At 48.2% G+C, this 18,625-nt stretch overlaps 1 protein-coding gene across 17 annotated transcripts in view; it reads right to left on the reverse strand.

Annotated features, from left to right (window-relative positions):
* ZMYND8 (zinc finger MYND-type containing 8) overlaps positions 1–18,625 on the reverse strand; it is a 126,413-nt gene that overhangs the window by 78,825 nt on the left and 28,963 nt on the right. For 13 of the 17 annotated variants that reach the window (XM_089897008.1, XM_030762897.2, XM_089897005.1 and 10 more), the window contains one exon: positions 8,955–9,103. The exons of 1 other annotated variant lie outside the window; for it this stretch is intronic. In XM_089897008.1, the coding sequence (XP_089753134.1) occupies positions 8,955–9,103 (149 nt within the window). 3 more of the 17 variants (XM_089897009.1, XM_089897003.1, XM_089897010.1) reach the window with 3 other exon arrangements.

Raw genomic sequence — 18,625 nt, forward strand, 5'->3', positions numbered from 1 at the left:
TCCGCTAGTGATGTATTATAGAATCCAGCAGAGCCACTCGCCGAACTCACACAACCGCTCGGAAGAAACTCGTTAGGAAAATGCCTACTGGAAACCAATAAGAAATCCTGTTTAGGACGTATGAGAAAGTCCGGTGGTAAGTGTCAAAATGACCTGGTAACTGGCTGTGTGACCTTGAGAAACCCACTTCAGCCTTGATTCCATGGGCAACAGCTCAGCCACAACCACAGGGCCTCCTACCTCTGAATAAACCTCCTTGTATAACAAGCTTTTTCCTGTCTTTCAGTAAGACATTACAGTTTCCTCCATAAAGATCTCATATATTTGGTTAGGGGCTGCATAATTCTTGTTGCTGCTGGAATAGGACCTTTTCCAATTACAGTTTCTAAATAGTTATCGTTGGCATATAGAAGCGCTGGTATATAGATTTTTAATACTGACCTCATATATAAACAGTTCTGGTAGTGTACTGATTAAAAATCTTACCATCTCTAAGTAACATTAGTTTTGTCTGTCCGTGTCTAATATTTTTACATCACTTTTCTGCTTTCCTTATTTTACTGACTAGGACCCCCAGGATAACAAGGAAGAGTGACCAAGATTGCAGGCACCCGTCTCGCTCCTGGTTTTTATTACGAAGTTTTGATGTTCTCAAAATGCCTGCTACTTCCACCTTCCTTGATAAAGAGCCTCACAGACACTTCTTTAGCAGTTCTTTGTGAACCAATCCTTCTAAGCCTCCCGACTCTCATTTCTACTAAGAAAACAGCTATGACTTATAAGGGCAGTTGCACAATTCTTGAGCTTGGTTATTGCCCTGTTTCAGTTCAACATTTAAAATAGAGCGCTCTCCTTGGTTTCCAGAGAATTAACATCATCGTTACGCTATTCCTTCCACGTTACGTTTTTCAACATACTGTCACACACACCATCTTCATTTTGTCCTCACCATCACTGAGAGAGGTACTCAGGGGAGACACCACTTAGTCTTACTAGACAGATGAGAAAACTAGGTTAAAAAGACTTATCTGACCCCCAAGCCCAGAGCAAGGACTCCCACCCAGGTCTCCGAGCACTTTCTCTCATCCCTGTGCCCCACAAAAGATGATGCTGTATGCAGAAGAGATTCTGATGATTAAGTGAACCCTCACAGAACATTCAGAAGTCATCCAAAATAACTTCTGCTTAAACAAACTTACAGTTACCAGGGGGTAAGGGGGGGAGGGGGATAAATTGGGAGATTGGGATTGACATATACACACTACTATATATAAAATAGATAACTAATAAGGGCCTACTGTACCGCACAGGGAACTCTACCCAATACTCCGTAATGGCCTATATGGGAAAAGAATCTAAAAAAGAGTGGATATATGTATATGCAGAACTGATTCACTCTGCTGTACACCTGAAACTAACACAACATTGTAAATCAACTACCCTCCGATAAAACTTTTCTAAAAATAATAATAACTTCTGCTTAATGCAAAAAGCTGGAGAGGAAAATACAAATCTGAAAATTCAGAAGACAGCTAAAAACATAATAGAGGGGACATAAAAAGATAACAGCGTCTAGAGTAAGGAGTTCTCAATTCATATGACATCTTGGGCCAGAAGATTCTTTGTTGCAGGGAGCTGTCCTGTGCACTGTAGGATGTGTAGCATCATCCTTGGCTAGATGCCGGTAGCAGCCCCCCTACCCACCATGCACAAAATTATGACAACCAAAAATGTCTCCAGACATTGCCCAGTGTCCCTGGGCGGGGTCAAAACTGCCCTCAGTTGACAGCCATCCATGTAGAGGATGTGCTATCTGCCTAGGAAAATGGTTGTTTGAGTTTCTATGGGGGAGAATGTTGGGGGGGGGCAGGGGGAGGGGGAGGAACGCCCACTGAAAGATAAACTGTACATATCAAGCAAGCAGAACTATTTCTAACCTGAGTGGGGTCTTCCAGGATGCTTTGTGGCTTTTGCAAGATAGCTGTAAGCTGTATTTCAGGGCCCAACTTCCTTTCAGTAAGTTAATAATAGGATAGGAAGAGTCATTAAGACCTAAATGAAACCAGAAGAATCGAATATGACAGCTCAGCTCCCTAGCTGGCAACCTAAGTCCTTTGCATCTAATAGAAGCTGGGATATTGTACTTGAGAAGCTTCCCCCGCCCCCTGTCCCTGACCCTACCCTCACCTGGCCAGAGGTAGGCGTTCCTGGGAGGACCATGAGGAGGGAGGGCCAGGCTGCCCCCTACTCTTTTCAGGAGTTTCATCCTTTCCCGAAACACCAGCTGTTGCTGAGAACTAGCTGCCCGGCGATGGCCTTGTCAATCAGACAGCTGCCTTGTCTGCTGCTTGTGTTTCCTGCTCCGTAAAAATAATCTGATAACGAATACGGAGCATTTAAAAAAGGCGAGGCAAATCATTTCAGCTAGAATGAGTTTATGATTGTTCTCCCTCACATGCACAAGGTGCGTTCCCAGCCTGCTAGGAAGGCAAGCAGGCTACAACCCGTGTTGCTATGAGATTAACTGCCGGCTGTGAGCACACATGTTCACATTCCCTGCTTCTTCCACAGGCCGGCTTAACAAGAAATAGACAGGCTTGTTCATTCCCTTCTGGAACACCTCAGTCTACACCAGGAGCCAGCAAACTTTCTCTAAAAAAGGCTTCTATAAAGATAGTAAGTAAACAGCTGAAGCTTTGCAGGTCGTGTGCTCTCTACTGCAATGACTCAACTCTTGTCAAAGGAAAGCAGAACCGACTGCAGACGAGATGTCACTGAGTGGACGTGGCTTTGTTCAGGTAAACTTTATTTACAGAAACAGGCTCTGGGCCGCGCCTGGTCTGTGAAAACCAGAGGATGGGTTCTGGGGCTGTGTGTGAGCACAGGGTGCATGTCTGGGGGGCCAGGGGCTGGGGGGAGAGGACCACAGACTCAAATTCCTTCTGGGGCCACACAGGGAACACAGATGAATGAAAACAGTCCTAGTTCTGGCTTGTATTCTCCTGCATTTGATAAAAGCACAAGGACTGCAAAATAAAGAAAGACTGCTTAGCCCTGGAGTGTGAGGATGACGCTGACACTCAGCCCCAGTGCTGGCGAGACGGCGGGAGGGGCAGAGCACGTGCCCGTCTTCAGGGCTCTCAGCTCCAGTGATCAAGGCCGCCAGGCAGACACACACACCAGGGGCTGCCTGGCCTCAGGAAAAAGCGGGCAATCCTGCTGTCTGTCCCCTGACCTGTCTCAGCTGTTAATACACTGCCCCCACCCAACAAGGAACTTCTGTGAAATGTCCCAGTTTTTAAGACAATGCATGGGCCCAGCAAAATAAGTCCTGGCCCACCTCTTTGTAATACGTATACCCCTGTACTCAGAGGAGACAAGAGGGGCCCTGTGATTTCTGTGCCATATTCCATCAAAGGTACACCTAAGGCCATTTTGCACAAATCTGTTAGCAGATTATTGTTCAATCCTTTAATGAGAAAGAAAAGGAAAGAAAAGAAAAGAAGTAAAGAAAAGAGGGATGGAAGGAGGGAGGGGAGGGGAGGGGAGGGGAAGGGGAACCTCCCAAAAGGACTCAACTCAAAATGTCCCAAGAACTACAGATTAGATTGGTATTTTACAGTAAAGGGCCAATATCACTTGGGACAAGGTATTTCTTGCCGCATCTACCGTAGGACACTTAGCAACCTGATCCTCCTCCTCACAGTGCCAGAAGCAGCCTTCCAGGCTTTGGGATGTCCCCCACCGGCAGTCCCAAGAAAAAAGCACCTATATGTTTTCAAACCTTTCCTAAGAGGTAAAATCACTAGACAAAAAGGCTGTAAAAAATTAATTATAGGACTTCCCTGGTGGCGCAGTGGTTGAGAGTCCACCTGCCGATGTAGGGGACACGGGTTCGTGCCCCAGTCTGGGAAGATCCCACATGCTGCAGAGCGGCTAGGCCTGTGAGCCATGGCCGCTGAGCCTGCGCGTCCGGAGCCTGTGCTCCGCGACGGGAGAGGCCACAACAGTGAGAGGCCCGCGTACCGCAAAAAAAAAAAAAAGAATCCGCCTGCCAATGCAGGGGACATGGGTTCGAGCCCTGGTCCGGGAAGATCCCATATGCCGCGGAGCAACTAAGCCTTTGCGCCACAACTACTGAGCCCACATGCCACAACTACTGAAGCCCGCGTGCCTAGACCAACAAGAGAAGCCACCGCAATGAGACACCCGCACACCGCAGCTTAGAGTAGCCCCCGCACGCTGCAACTAGAGAAAGCCCACGTGTAACAACGAAGACCCAACACAGACAAAAATAAATAAATAATTTTTTAAAAAATTAATTATAAACCTCAGAATATTCTTTCCCCTAAAAATAAAGTGCGCTCTAAACCTCTTCTTAAAATTCCCCTGAAAGTAATAAATTCCCAATATATGAAAAATGGGTGAAACCTTAAGTCAACGGACAAAGGATTCATCTCCAAAATATAGAAACAGCTCATGCAGCTCAATATTAAAAAAACAAACAACATAATCCAAAAATGGGAAGACCTAAATAGACATTTCTCCAAAGAAGATATACAGATGGCCAAGAAGCACATGAAAAGCTGCTCAGCATCACTAATTATTAGAGAAATGCAAATCAAAACTACAATAAGGTATCACCTCACACCAGTTAGAATGGGCATCACCAGAAAATCTACAAACAACAAATGCTGGAGAGGGTGTGGAGAAAAGAGAACCCTCTTGCACTGTTGGCGGGAATGTAAATTGATACAGCCACTATAGAGAACAGTATGGAGGTTCCTTAAAAATCTAAAAATAGGATTACCATATGACCCAGCAATCCCACTACTGGGCATATACCCAGAGAAAACCATAATTCAAAAAGACACATGCACCCCAATGTTCATGGCAGCACTATTTATAATAGCCAGGTCATGGAAGCAACCTAAATGCCCATCAACAGATGAATGGATAAAGAAGATGTGGTACATATATTCAATGGAATATTACTCAGCCATAAAAAGGAACGAAATTGGGTCATTTGTAGAGACGTGGATGGATCTAGAGACTGTCATACAGAGTGAAGTCAGAAGGAGAAAAACACATATCGTATATTAACGCATATATGTGGAACCTAGAAAAATGGTACAGATGAAACGGTTTGCAAGGCAGAAATAAGAGACACAGATGTAGAGAACAAACATGGTCACCGAGGGGGGGAAAGCGGCGGGGGGGGGGGGGGGTGATGAATTGGGCGATTGGGATTGACATGTATACACTGATGTGTATAAAATGCATGACTAATAAGAACCTGCTGTATTAAAAAAAAAATTATTCAAGTCATCCAATGATGGAATGACCCAGTTGATTGTATGACTGATTTGACCAATAACAGTGATGTGAGTAAAAAAAAAAAAACCTGTATCTCCACTTCATAATAAAACGTCTCTACCAAAAATGGAAAAATACAGGGCGGGGCGGGGGGATTATTATGCTAGAATGGCTTTCTTTTTAGAACACTAGAACAACCTCAGAATAAAGAAAAACAAGAAGAGGGTGGAGACTCTTGATGTATACCAAAAATCAAAAGAACCTGAACGCCTAAGACCAGAGGCAGAAGGCATGAGCAAAGCTGGCAGGGTATGCCACATAAGGGAGGGGTGCGGAGTGCGGAAAACGAGCACACAGGCCCCGTGTCTATAGAGCAGGCTCTACTCAGCTCCTGCTACTGCTGGATTTTTCTGAGTTTTTATAGGAACTCAGAAATACAAGTTGTTATTTGAAATCTCATGATCTTCAAACGTTGGTGACTAACAGAAATTATGTTGGTAAAACCCGGCATATGCAGATGTACATTTTGCTTTTAATTCCATAATTTTTTTCAATTCTATAATCTAAAAGAGGAAAGAAAAGGGAAAGAGAAGAGAAGAAAAGAAAAACATGCACAGAAGAATTTTTTCTTAAGATTTCAGTTCCTCTTAGGAAAACAGACTATGCTTGAGGGAGGGTGCCCCCTTCTATGCAAACACTACAAGCTGGAATGAATTATGGGGTCAAGGGTCAGGAATTTCTTTTCTTTACAGTTAAGGCAATTTCTCCTTTGCCAACTCCTGACCATTCAGCCCCAGGGAGTTTTATATGTGAAAAACAAAAACCTACAATCAACCTTAGAATGTTCCTAGTACAAACCCTATTTTACAAGGTAACTGAAGCTCAGAAGTGGGAAAGCAACTGACAAGGTCCCACAGTGAGTTTCCCAGATGCAGTGGGACAGAAAGGAGTCAGGTCTCCAGGTCTGGAGCCCTTCCCTCCAGACCAATGGCTCCGTTAACTCTTCTATCAGTACTGCAGATAGGAGAATCACCTTCAGAAGCATGACCGTGCCCTGTGACCGGTCACCCCTGCTCTGCTCCACATCCACAGTGCATTCTGTATTCATGAGCTCCCGCCCTGTGTCCAACGCTGGGGCGAAAGCAGCCACTGGACACTGACCACCTTCTGAGGCTCCTACCAGAGGGGGACAGAGATTTACAAACACACCATTGTGGTCACGAGGCTTAAGTGTTATAGAAGTGGTATGAACATGTGGATGAGGAAGAGAGAGAAGAAAATGTGTGATCGGCCTAAGAGTTGATCAGTTTCGAGAGAGAGAGATGTGAGCCAATTCTTTGTTTTTCTTAATGTCTTTTATCTTTTTCTTTTTTTTTTTTTAACGTGAGCCAATTCTTAAAAGGACAGGAGGAAGTCACAAAGCACGAGTGCATGTGTGCACACACGCAAAGGAGCCACTCAGAGACTGTCTCTGTCCAAGGGGGACAATATCTGCTTCATGACTTACAGCAACTGGAATGCGAGGGTTTGCCGTAAATTAAGGTCTGAGGATTATTTATAGCCTTCATGTTTCTTTCTTAGTCTTCAAGCTCGACAGCTATGGGATGGCTCCCGGGTGACAGGGGTGGGTGGTCGCCAGCTTCAAGCCAGCCAGGCAGATGTAAGCTTCTTACCCCTTACTGTGGGGCCTTGGGGAGGTGACTTAACCTCTCTGAACCTCTGTGTTTTCATCAGTAAAATGGACACAACTGCAGCCCTTCCTCACAGCATCATTATAAACATTAACACACAAAAAAAGGCTTACAACAGGACGGGCACACTGTAAGTTCTGCTTTTAGTAGTATTCTCACCAACACTATTATTATACATGTTTTTTCAAATTGCAATTCCTCCCAGAAGTTTACTTAGAACTCACCAGTTTTTCCTCCTATAATAGGATTCCCAATTCATTAAATCTGGGCTATTCAACGCAGAAGCTACGAACCAGAGGTGGCCGCTTAAATTGATTAAAAATTCAGTTCCTCAGGCACATCTGCCACTTTTGCAAATGCTCAGTGGCCACACATGACTTGTGACTATCCCACTGCACAGTGCAGGCCTAGAACATTTCCACAGCTGTCGTTTAATTATTTCATGGATAGTCTGGGTGACTATTCCTCTTAATGTAGACTCTGGCTTAACTTCTTTTTTTTTTTTTTTTAATTTACTTATTTTATTTCTGGCTGCGTTGGGTCTTCGTTGCTATGTGCAGGCTTTCGCTAGTTGTGGCGAGTGGGGGCTGCTCTTCATTGCGGTGCGCGGGCTTCTCATTGCGGTGGTTTCTCTCGCTGTGGAGCACAGGCTCTAGGCGCGTGGGCTTCAGCAGTTGTGGCATGTGGGCTCAGTAGTTGTGGCACATGGGTTCAGTAGTTGTGGCTCACGGGCTCAGTAGTTGTGGCTCACGGGCTTAGTTTCTCCATGGCTTGTGGGATCTTCCCAGACCAGGGCTCGAACCCGTGTCCCCTGCATTGTTGGCAGGCAGATTCTCCACCACAGCACTACCAGGGAAGCCCTGGCTTAACTTTAATTATTAGTATTTATGTCACTTAGATCAATTCCTCTTCACGACAGCCCTGCCAGTTTGGTAGCACTAAGATCATTATTCCCATTTCAGTAAATGAGGAGACAAGGCACAAAGAGGTTAACTTGCCCACAGCCTCAAGGCCACAGTAGAGCTGGCACTTCCCTATGTAATTCTGAGAGAGAAAATAGATTCACGCACAGAAACGTCCCCCTCTCACAGTCCTGGTCATTTAACCATTGCTAGGTTTCTTCCCGTGAAAGCAATAGTCTTGTTTTATTCAACCTCAAATCCCCAGGGCCCACTTCGGCATCCATCACCTGCACGAATCGATGACTACGTGCCCATGAATCCTCGCTGAAATGGCATCAGACCTGCTGGGCATCCCGTTTCCTCCACCGCTAGGAGACTTGAGCTCATGGTCCACTAAAACACCTCTCATTTTTTTAAGTCAGAAGAGTAGCTAGCCTGCAGCAGAGAATTTTAGAGCTAGAAGGTTCCTGAGACAAGATCCAAGATGGCATCGATTTTTGCATCTAGTTAGCTGGTCCTGGCTGCTGAGGGAGGGCGGAGTCTGCCAGAGACTGTGCACTCTGAAAAGGGTGCATGGTGACCAACTACCCAAGTCGCAGTGGGCAGTGGGTAGGAGGGCAGCTGTCTCTCACCACAGACCTAAACCCATTCTTTTACAGATGAGAAAATTGAGACCAGAAGGGAGCATGCCTCAGCCACACAACCACCTCCAGGCAGAGCTTGGCACTGTCCTACGGGCAACAGCCTAGGAGGGCAACACCCTCAGGCCACAGGGGCAAACAGTCCTAACGTGTGGAAAAAGAAATCCAAGGAAAATCCCCAAATCCTAGAGCACGGTATCCTATCTGGGTCACTGCCCTTGTTCCCCAAAGAGATCTGAAAAACCCACTGGAAATTTCTGCACAGGCCCACTTTGAGCTGCCCTTCTTGTCCTATGCAAATGACAGCCGCAGCAAGGCAGCTTGCTAAATGCCAAGCACGCGGCGTGAGAAAAACGACAGCCTTTGTCCCCCGGGTGTGGACGCCATTCCCACTGGCCTTTTACCTGTTCTTTATTGTTATTGTTCAGTAAGCCGGGTTTCTTTTTCTTTTTAATGGGGCTTGTTGATGTGTCCTGTGGCGAGTGGCCATTGGAGGAATGCGGAGGGCTGGGGAACTTTCTTTTCTGGGCTGTTCTCTCTGTGGAGCCAGGATCTGAAAAAGACACACAGGACCACATACTTTAAAGCGATCGGGGAGGACTAGGCCCCACGGGAAGGGGGTGTTAGGGACACAACCCATTTTGTCCCCAAACCTAATGCCATTTTAGTGACCTTCCTCCTAGAATATACTCCCCCCCCACCCCCCATCTTTGTTGCCTGTCTCAGAGGTCAGTTGGTCTTTCTTTAGCCGACATAACATTTCTGTAAAAGTTTTAATTCGCTGCCAAAATATAAAAATTAAGAAACATCACATAATATCCTAGATTTGGGGCTTCTAGTTTAAAAAAAAATCAGGGCCTGCAGGGCCTTATGGGACCAGATAGAGCTGAATACCAGCCAGCCACTTTTTAGATGGGAAAATACCCCCCATTTTGTCACAGTCCCCACCCTTCCCTACTGTGTCCCTGTTGACGAGGCCATGACCCAGCTGCCGTGAGCTGTCACACATCCATGTCTGATGGCAAAAGCAGGATACCATAAGAGACAGACCAAGAAAAGAAGGCCACACACTTCAAGAAAATGAAGGCAAACATACTTTGTGGTGGAAGACAACATTTATTCATGTTTAGCAGGTTAAAAAAAGTATAACTGTGTAAAAAAAAAATACCCCACCCACCAGAGTCCCCGTGGCCCAGTCACCAGTAGGCATCATGTTTGCGACTCTCCTCCAAAGAGATCAACGCAAACTACATTCTCACCCGATTCTCATCTGAAAAATGCCAACCCCACCCTTGTCAATCCATTATTTTCTATTTTTATTCTCCCAGCATCTCATTAAAACACATACACTTGGGGCTTCCCTGGTGGCGCAGTGATTAAGAATCCTCCTGCCAATGCAGGGGACACAGGTTTGAACCCTGGTCCAGGAAGATCCCACATGCCTCAGAGCAACTAAGCCTGTGTGCCACAGCTACTGAGCCTGCGCTCTAGAGCCTGCAAGCCCAACTACTGAGCCCGCGTGCCACAACTACTGAAGCCCGCATGCCTAGAGCCCATGCTCCACAAGAGAAGCCACTGCAATGAGAAGCACACACACCGCAACGAAGAGTAGCCCCCGCTCGCCACAACTAGAGAAAGCCCGTGCGCAGCAGCGAAGACCCCATGCAGCCAAATATAAATAAGTAAATAAATTTATAAAAAACAAACAAAAAATATAGATTATTGCGTTTAAAAAAAAACCAAACTTCCACCACCATCCAATCTTCACCTGCGAAGATTTTAATCCATTCCATGCCAGATGGCTGTCCTGTTAACTTAGGGAAGATACAATGGAATGCCCAGGGGCACCTTCTATCCTTGAGGAATGAAAGCTACAGGCACCAGAAGAGGAGAAAGCTATGCCGAGAGCACAGGTGATGAGACGGGACGCGGAGTCCGGAAAGATGACTATCCACAAAGATGGCCTGATGACGTTCCCCGTCCAGGGTTACCTCTCAGGCAAGTCCCAGCACACAGGCTGTGCTGTGTGTCACAGCCCTTTGTCTGGACAGGAGCCGCTGGGGCAAGACCAACAGGGTCCAAGATGGCCACATGCAAGTCCTCCTAGTGGTTTACTTTTGACTGAAAGCTGGAGCATCCTCCAGCAGGCTCATAAAGACAATGGACCACTTTTGCAAAATCCAAACTACACAAGGGAATTCCCCAGGCTCACCATGCAGACTGCAGGAAAATCCTGAACAAATGTTCAGGTTGCTGCACTGAGACACAGCCCCTAGAGGAAATTAAATGCTAACCACAGACACCTTGAGGGAGAAGAGACCCCAGAGTCAGGGGACCATCCCACAGACATCGAAACAGCGGCCTGGAGAACCCAAAGGGTTGGCCCAGCAGCACACAACAGCTAGTTAGTGGGAAAATGCACTAAAAAGATGCAGCCTGGGATTGGCAAGCTTCCCCAGAGAGCACCTCCTCTCATTCCCACAGGGATCCTCACCCCACTTCCCCACCGTACGTAAAAAAGTCTCACTTTCTCTATAGGGTCTTTGACCCAACCATCTCCTCCTAGAAGCACGTTCTATAGACATGGTCACAGGGCAGCAAAGCACATGCAAGATGATTCAACTGCAGCACTGTGTGTTATACTGAAGACTAGAAAGGACTTACGTGTCCACAAACTGGGAGCTGGCCTGATAACATACTGCGGGATACAGCCATGAAGAAGAATGAGGCACCTCTAGACAAACTGACGTATGACAATCTCCAAGCTTCTGCATCAGGTTAAAAGAGCAACACATGAAAATACCAATGGCATTCTTCACAGAACTAGAACAAATAATTTTAAAATTTGTATGGGAACACAAAAGACCCCGAATAGCCAAAACGATCTTAAGAAAGAACAGCGCTGGAGGAATCATGCTCCCTGACTTCAGATTATACTACAAAGCCACAGTAATCGAAACAGTATGGTATTGGAACTTCGCTGGTGGCACAGTGGTTAACAATCCGCCTGCCAATGCAGGGGACACGGGTTCGAGCCCTGGTCTGGGAAGATCCCACATGCCGCGGAGCAACTAAGTCCGTGTACCACAACTACTGAGCCAGTGCTCTAGAGCCTGCGAGCCACAACTACTGAGCCCACGTGCCTAGAGCCCGTGCTCCGAAACAAAGAGAAGCCACCGCAATGAGAAGCCCACACACCACAATGAAGGGTAGCCCCTGCTCGCCGCAACTAGAGAAAGCCTGCGTGCAGCAGTGAAGACCCAACGCAGCCAGAAATAAATAAATTTATCAAAAAAAAAAAAAAAAAAGCAATGCATGTCTAGCACCATTAACAGACTAACACACACAGCCCAAGAAATATGGGGGTTTTTGTCTTTCTCTTTTTTGTCTTTATCTTTCTGTTTTATTTTGTCTTCTATTTTTTCCTTTTTTTAATTTTTTTTGAAAAAGATGTTTTAAATATATTCATAATTTACATAAGCCTAAAATATTCCTGGTTGAACACAAGAAATACAAGCTCTTAATGGAGACTGGTGGTTGCCTCAGGGGAGGAGAGCTTGCAAAGTGTGGGGGAGAGATTATTTTCCACCATGTGCCCTTATTTATCATGTGCCTGGACTACTTTATCAAAGTAAGGAAAATTAAAAAGGAAATATTTAGCAGGTTCAGCATCACATAAAAAAGCAGCAGGTGCAAACCAAAGCCAGTAATGAGCAAATGACAGAGACCTGATTCAGGATAAAAAATGTCACCAAATGGACAAACCTGGGGCTGATCAGCGTGAGCGTGCAGACCCCAGGAAGGAGTTCGGGATTTGTTCTACGTGGATCTAATAAACCCAGATAACTGGGCTCAAGTGTCAGAGAATGGGCGTTTAAGAAAAGCGTTTTGGGGGCTCAAAGGAGATGTGTCCCAGAAGAAATGGCACCCTAGCCAGGCAAAAAGGGAAAGCCATTGGGCCAAGGTTTTGATTTCACATGTATTATTCCGTTTGTGGACAGATTTTGAAAGAGAGCACGTGAGCAACGTCAGGCCAGTGGAAAGCTAGGAACAAATTCAGGGAAAAAACAAGTAATGCTGACCCTTGAACAACACAGGGGTTTGGGCTTCGACCGCCACACAGTCGAAAATCCACGTACTGCTATCTCTGCCTCAAAAGCAAAAGAACTGATGAAGGACTCACCCAAGGGTGGGAAGCCAAGCAGTCAGGACAGAATCAAGACTCACACCCTAGTTTTTTGTGATTCCACATACTGTGGTCTGTAATCAAACACAAACTTTCCCCTACACTTAAAGATTGGTCAAATGAAAACACAGGTACTCTATTTACTGAAAAAAATCCACGTGTCAGTGGACCAGAGCAGTTCCAACACGTCTTCTTCAAGGGTCAACTGTAGTGTTGTGGATGTTTCTCAACAGAGCACTAATGGATTTTGGCAGGGACGGCTCCTCCTCCTTGTCAGGACAACCTCAGCCCCCTCCCACCCACTGCCATCGATGCTCCCAAACACTGTGACAACCGAAAGTGCCTCACATACCTCCCAATCCCTCCCAGGAGTGGCACTAGCCTCCTGGAGCACCGCAGAGCTGGAGCATGGGGCACAGTGGACGAAACCCACAGCCCAGCCCACACCTGGCCGACCCCTGGGGCCAGAAAGCTCTCCAGCTCCTCCCACTGCAGTATAAGTCATTCACCTGTGCTTGAGATCTAGGATGATGGTTCCCCAAGTGCTGTCCTCACACAAGCAGCAGCAGCCATCACCTACGAATTTGCTAGAAATGCACATTCTCAGGCTCCACGCCAGATCTACAGCGCCAGAAACTGGAATAGGGCCCAGTGATCAGGGGGTTTAACCAGCCTTCTGAAGGATTAAGGTGCACGCTAATTCGAGATGCTCTAGGTTGCATGTTTGGGGGATGGAGTGTGAGTTCTCCAGCCTAGAGATTCCTGCTGATCTCCTCTCCTTCCTCATCGCGCTACCTGTAGGGTTGGTTCAGAACCCAGGAAGCGAAAGCCAAGCAAGGAGCCAAGGAGAAAGAATGAAAACAGCTAAACACATGACCCCAGGCGACTCCCCATACTTCTCAGGGCCTCAGGGACACACCTGTAAAATGGGAGGAGAGATGGAGAAAAGGAACAGACCAGTTCTTACCCGGAGCCCATGGAAATGCTTCAGGGCCCCATGATCCGCATGCCAAGGTTCTGTACGTGGAGGCAGTTTCTTGGAAAGAGGGGCCAGAGCCTACTTCACCTTCTCACAGGAGACATCAACTCTAAAGATTAAAAAACTACAGGGCCAGAGGATCGTAAAGTCTATTTTAACTCTGCAATTCTTTAATTCCGTGTGAAACGGGGTGGGGGGAATCCCTAGAAATGAATGCACTCATAAGCCACTGAGCGCTAAGGAGACAGTTTTACCTAAGGCCACCAGGAAACGAAAGGGCAGCAGGGTCTAACACAGTGAGAGGAGGAGTCTGTCCCGAGGCTGCCCATACCTAAGAGGATCCCCAACCCTCTAGTCTGAGCAAGAGAGAAAATCCCCAATTCCATTCCTGGTTACAAACACACCGACTCCCTCCAGAGTTAATGAGCATTCAGTGGCTGTATCCAAGGGGTAGAAATTTAATAGATTCCACACAACAGACACATCTGTCAACAGCAGAGGCTTTCACTGAAGCCTCTTAGGGAGAAAAATTGAGAAATGCTGGCTGGATTCAGTGTCCCTCCCAGGTATGAGACAGCGGGCCAGCATTCTAACTTAAAAACCTACCCACTCCAATGGAGGCTAGGCCTCTGCTGGTGATAGAATGGTGGGTGGGAACCTTGCTGTAGTCACAGTAACAAAGCTGCCTTGAGGACCTTTTCTAGAAAGCTGAGTCAAAGGTTTTGTGGGGGGTGTTTTCCTCCCCTCTTTAATGATTTACTTCTGACAGGGACATATTTCTAAATGCATTTCATGTGTAATCGTGAATGATGACACACAGCCACTGGACAGTGAATCACCAGGGAAACGGTTCACCCTTAATCTGAAAGACCTTCCTGGCAAGTAGCAGGACCTGGGATTCTTACAGGGCTGGCCCACCCCCTCCATCCCAAAATAAGTCTGGTTCTGAAGGAGTTAACGTGGGCGAGGCAGTAGAGCGGTCTAGAAGAAAAGGCCAGAGCAGTGACTCAGGGAAACAGCTTGGCATGGAGCAGGAAACAGCAGAATTTTCCCCTCCTGTGCCAATTCACTGAAATCTTAATAATAGGGCGAGGTCTACTGAGTATTTAGGAACCAAGCGTGTGACGACATCCTCCCTGAACCTGTGTCTTGTGATAGGCCAGAAATAATCCCGCTCAGGCCTTCCTAGATGTCCCTTGACCTAAGGGACGCCTTCCTTCCAGATAACCCAGCCTCTTAGCTTTCCTGAGCCGCGGGTATTAACAGCTAAGATGTTCTTGAATTGCACACAATGCACCAGACCCTGTTCAAAATGCCTTTTGCGCCCTTCCCCCTAAGTCACCCACCCAAGATCACACAAGTAGCCGGGCTGGGATTTGAACCCAGGCAGTGCGGCTCCAAAGGCCCAATGGGTGGCTCAGCTCTGCAGCCCAAAGACTTCCTAATTCAGGGGCTCAAAATGTTTTAAGAGTACACTCTCATTTTGCTTTTTTCCTTTCCAGCTGCAGACGGTGGGCTGTGGGGATTGGAGAGCTCCAGGAACCGGGAGAAAAGTGGAAAATCATGGTGTGTCACTTGCTGATGACGCAAGTCGTTCTCCCAAAGGCGCTTCCCAGGAAGCAGATTCACCTCCCGACCTTCACTGGTGGCACCACAGGCTGGTCTACACCACAAAACAGGCTGGGGGGCTGCACGGCCATCTCCCCTCCTCCAACACTTCTTCCCAGTGTCCATCCATCCAGGCCAGTCACACCCCACCCCCACTCACATCCGGCGCCTGAGTCACAGCACTCGCCCTTCTCCAGAGTCTAGGAAATGACACACCAGTTACAGGGAATTGTCTCCTCCGGAGAGAGAACAGGCCCCAGCTGAAGGCCGGGCGCTTCCCCTGGACTCCAGGGCCTGGAGGACCGGCCCTGTGGTGTGTTTTTGTGGGTGTTAAATTTCCTTGATGAGCTCAATGGCAACATGGACAGGGGCTGAATGAAAGACTCTCGGTCAACAGGCCCGAACCAGCAGCCAAGGCCCCGGAAGTAGGGTGACCAACCACTGGTTGGCTAAAGATGGACAGTCAAGTGGTCACCCTACAGTGAAGTCAGGCCGGGTGGCAGAGGATACAGAGTGGTCAGGACCTAGTCCTGCCGCCACCCTGCAAGCTCCTCAACCTCTCTGTGCCTCCGCTCTTCCTTCCGTCACATGGAGATGGTGGTACCCCGTGGAGTTATCCACAGATTAAACAAGTTAATTCATGTGATGCTCTTAGTGTAATACCTGGCAGAGAGGAAGCACTCAATAAACAGCAGCTGTTTTTTTTTTTAAAGCCACACACATTCCTCTTCCTCCTCTTTCCCCTCTGCCTCCTCCACCACCATCCCTCTCCAAAAGCAGAGCTGAGTTCTCCGAGGAGCATGTTAAATCAATGCCACAGCTTCAGTTACGGAAACGCCAGCCTATATAAAGTGGAGCCGGGAATCAGCCCAGGGCACGATTTCTCCACGTCCACAGGACCGCGCAAAGTCCAGGTTTCCTCCTGTAACGGCCAAGGCAGGCGCAGGGGCAGAGGCCTGTGCAGGCTCAGCCACGAGGACACGCGGGGTAACTGCCAGGCCTCGCCATGGCCTCCCCCAAATGTGACCACACGCTGCTCTCCAGGAGCAGCAGAGCCTAGCGCAGTGCATCATTTCAAGGCGTTTCCCAAAGACACAGAGCGGGTACCTTAACAGACCTCCCTCCCCAGGAATCTTAGGGCCCTCTCCAGCCAGTAATTACACCCTAATGAAACAAAAGCCCGGAATGTCCTCCAGGCCCGGGACCAGAAAAGGAGGGGAATCGGGAGCAAAGCATGGGGACAGGGAGGGCACATCATTTTTCTTGCCACAGACAATGTCCAAGCCACAAGGAACACGTAAGCGACAGAAACTCTCAGGCGAATAGTTTGCTGACTTGGAGCATCTCCTGGACCCACAGACTCTGGAAGACGGGGCCTCAGCCTGGGCCTCCCCAGGGAAAGGCTGCACTGGCCTAAGCTGGGCTCCTAAAAGGTCTCCCGCATGTGACTGTGAACTTCCAGGTCAGGAAAAGAAGGGCTGGAATGGAGATGAGGCAGTGGGAGGAAGAGGGTCACTCTCAACTTGGGGGAAATGTCACTGTACCAGGAAGCCGGGTACCGCAGAGGCCAAGCAAGCGAGGGGCAGGTAACCCTGGGATGGGGTGCTTACCTGCCATCGAGAAAGCTCTGCTGTTCTGAGGGCCTAGCCTCTCTTTTAAAGAGAACTGAGGCTCCCACACGGCACACATTCCTGCTTCCGGATCCTCAGCAGCCTCTCCCAGGGGGAGGAGGAAGCAGCACTGCCGACAGGCTAAGAGTCACCACTTACCAGGCTGACCAGCGCGGCCAGGACAGCCTCACCTCCCTGCAATCAGGCAGCCGGAGGCCCGGCGACGTGCCTTCGCGTCCCTGGGCTTTCAGCTCTAATTTACCACCCTCGGCAGACGGCAGCTCGGCTGAGCTGAAAATCTTCAGCGCGAGCACCGAAGAGCCATTTATTTCGCTGATGTGGATAAACACAAGAAGCTGCAGTGGTTCTACCCGCTGGAGCGCACACATCAGAAGGCGGGTGCAGGCAGGGGGATGAAGTTGGGATGGCTTTTGCATTTTGAAGGTGTTTTGAAATAATTGTTTCCAATTATCTTTAGTTCTGATGTGCCTCTCCCAGAAATGAGAAAACCGTCTTCCCACTGTACAACACAAACTCAATCTCCCTCTCCCCTCCCCCTCCCCCTCCCCCTCCCCCTCCCCCATCCCTCTCCTCTCTCCTCCCTCCCTCCCTCTCTCTCTCCGCCTCCCTCCACTTTTCTCTCTCTCTCTCTCTCTCTCTCCCTCCCTCCCTCCCAATAATGCAGAAGTGGTGATTAATGGGCACATTCATATGTAAAAGATAAACTTCCAAACCCTCCAGGCAAGACAGAAATTGCTTGCAACGAGGGAGAAGAGGCTGATTTACAAACGAATTCACTGTTTAGGCCTCAACATCTAAAGGCAATTGCCACCACGTAGCCCTTGCTCCCCGCACCTCCCTCAGCTGGGATGAAGCCCTCTGGAAAAAACGACGACATCTCAACAGGAATTTCCTGGTTCCAGAATGCCAAGCTCTTTCGGTCTTCACAGAGAGGGGGAGGCCGGGCCTAACTCCCTACAAGAAAAACTGCTGCACCCCACCCACCCGTTCAGCAGGTCCAGGCCCAGAAGGCTTGCATCCGACGTTGTGTACATATTTGAGGCCCTGAAAACTCTGCCAAATCACCACAAAGAAAATGTGGAGAAACCAGTTGCCTTTGGCCTTTACGGTAGCTGGCAGAGGAGCAAGCTCGCAGGAGGCCCTGGTTCTAGTGGCTGAAGCCCATGTGCATTATTATCTAGGCTGCAGGGACTCAGCTCAGGTTCTGGAAAGTTCAGGTGCTGGTGGGTGGCTTTCAAATTGCAATGGGGAGTTACAGCATCAGAGGGACAGTTCAAAAACAAAAAGACTGCCAGCAGCAGCTGAAGCAGCAAAGCGGGCTGGAGAAGAAAGGGGGATGAAGAGGCTGCAAGGAAGGGGGCAGATGGAGAAAGAGGTGCTGCCGCTCATAACCAGGCAACGTTCCCCACACGCCCTGGGCGGGGGCCTCTCTAAGAGTCACCTTAACGAAGACTAAGAAAATTCTCTAGGAAGACACCAGGGAAGAAGGGACCGGCCCTCTAGTCGCCTCATGGCCTTTTTTTGAGGAAGTAAAGATGTTTAGGCCCAGAATGTCACCCAAATTACCCTGGTCAAAAGGATGCTTAACGTCACCTGGATACGGAGGTCCCCAGGCTTAAGAGTGCACGGAAGGATGGATTAGCACAGCCCTTGCAACACACCTTAGATGGA

Source organism: Delphinapterus leucas, chromosome 15 (assembly GCF_059928025.1).
Source record: "Delphinapterus leucas isolate spDelLeu-1000000601 "Yukka" chromosome 15, BTC_Dleu_Yukka2, whole genome shotgun sequence".
Classification (NCBI taxonomy): domain Eukaryota; kingdom Metazoa; phylum Chordata; class Mammalia; order Artiodactyla; family Monodontidae; genus Delphinapterus; species Delphinapterus leucas.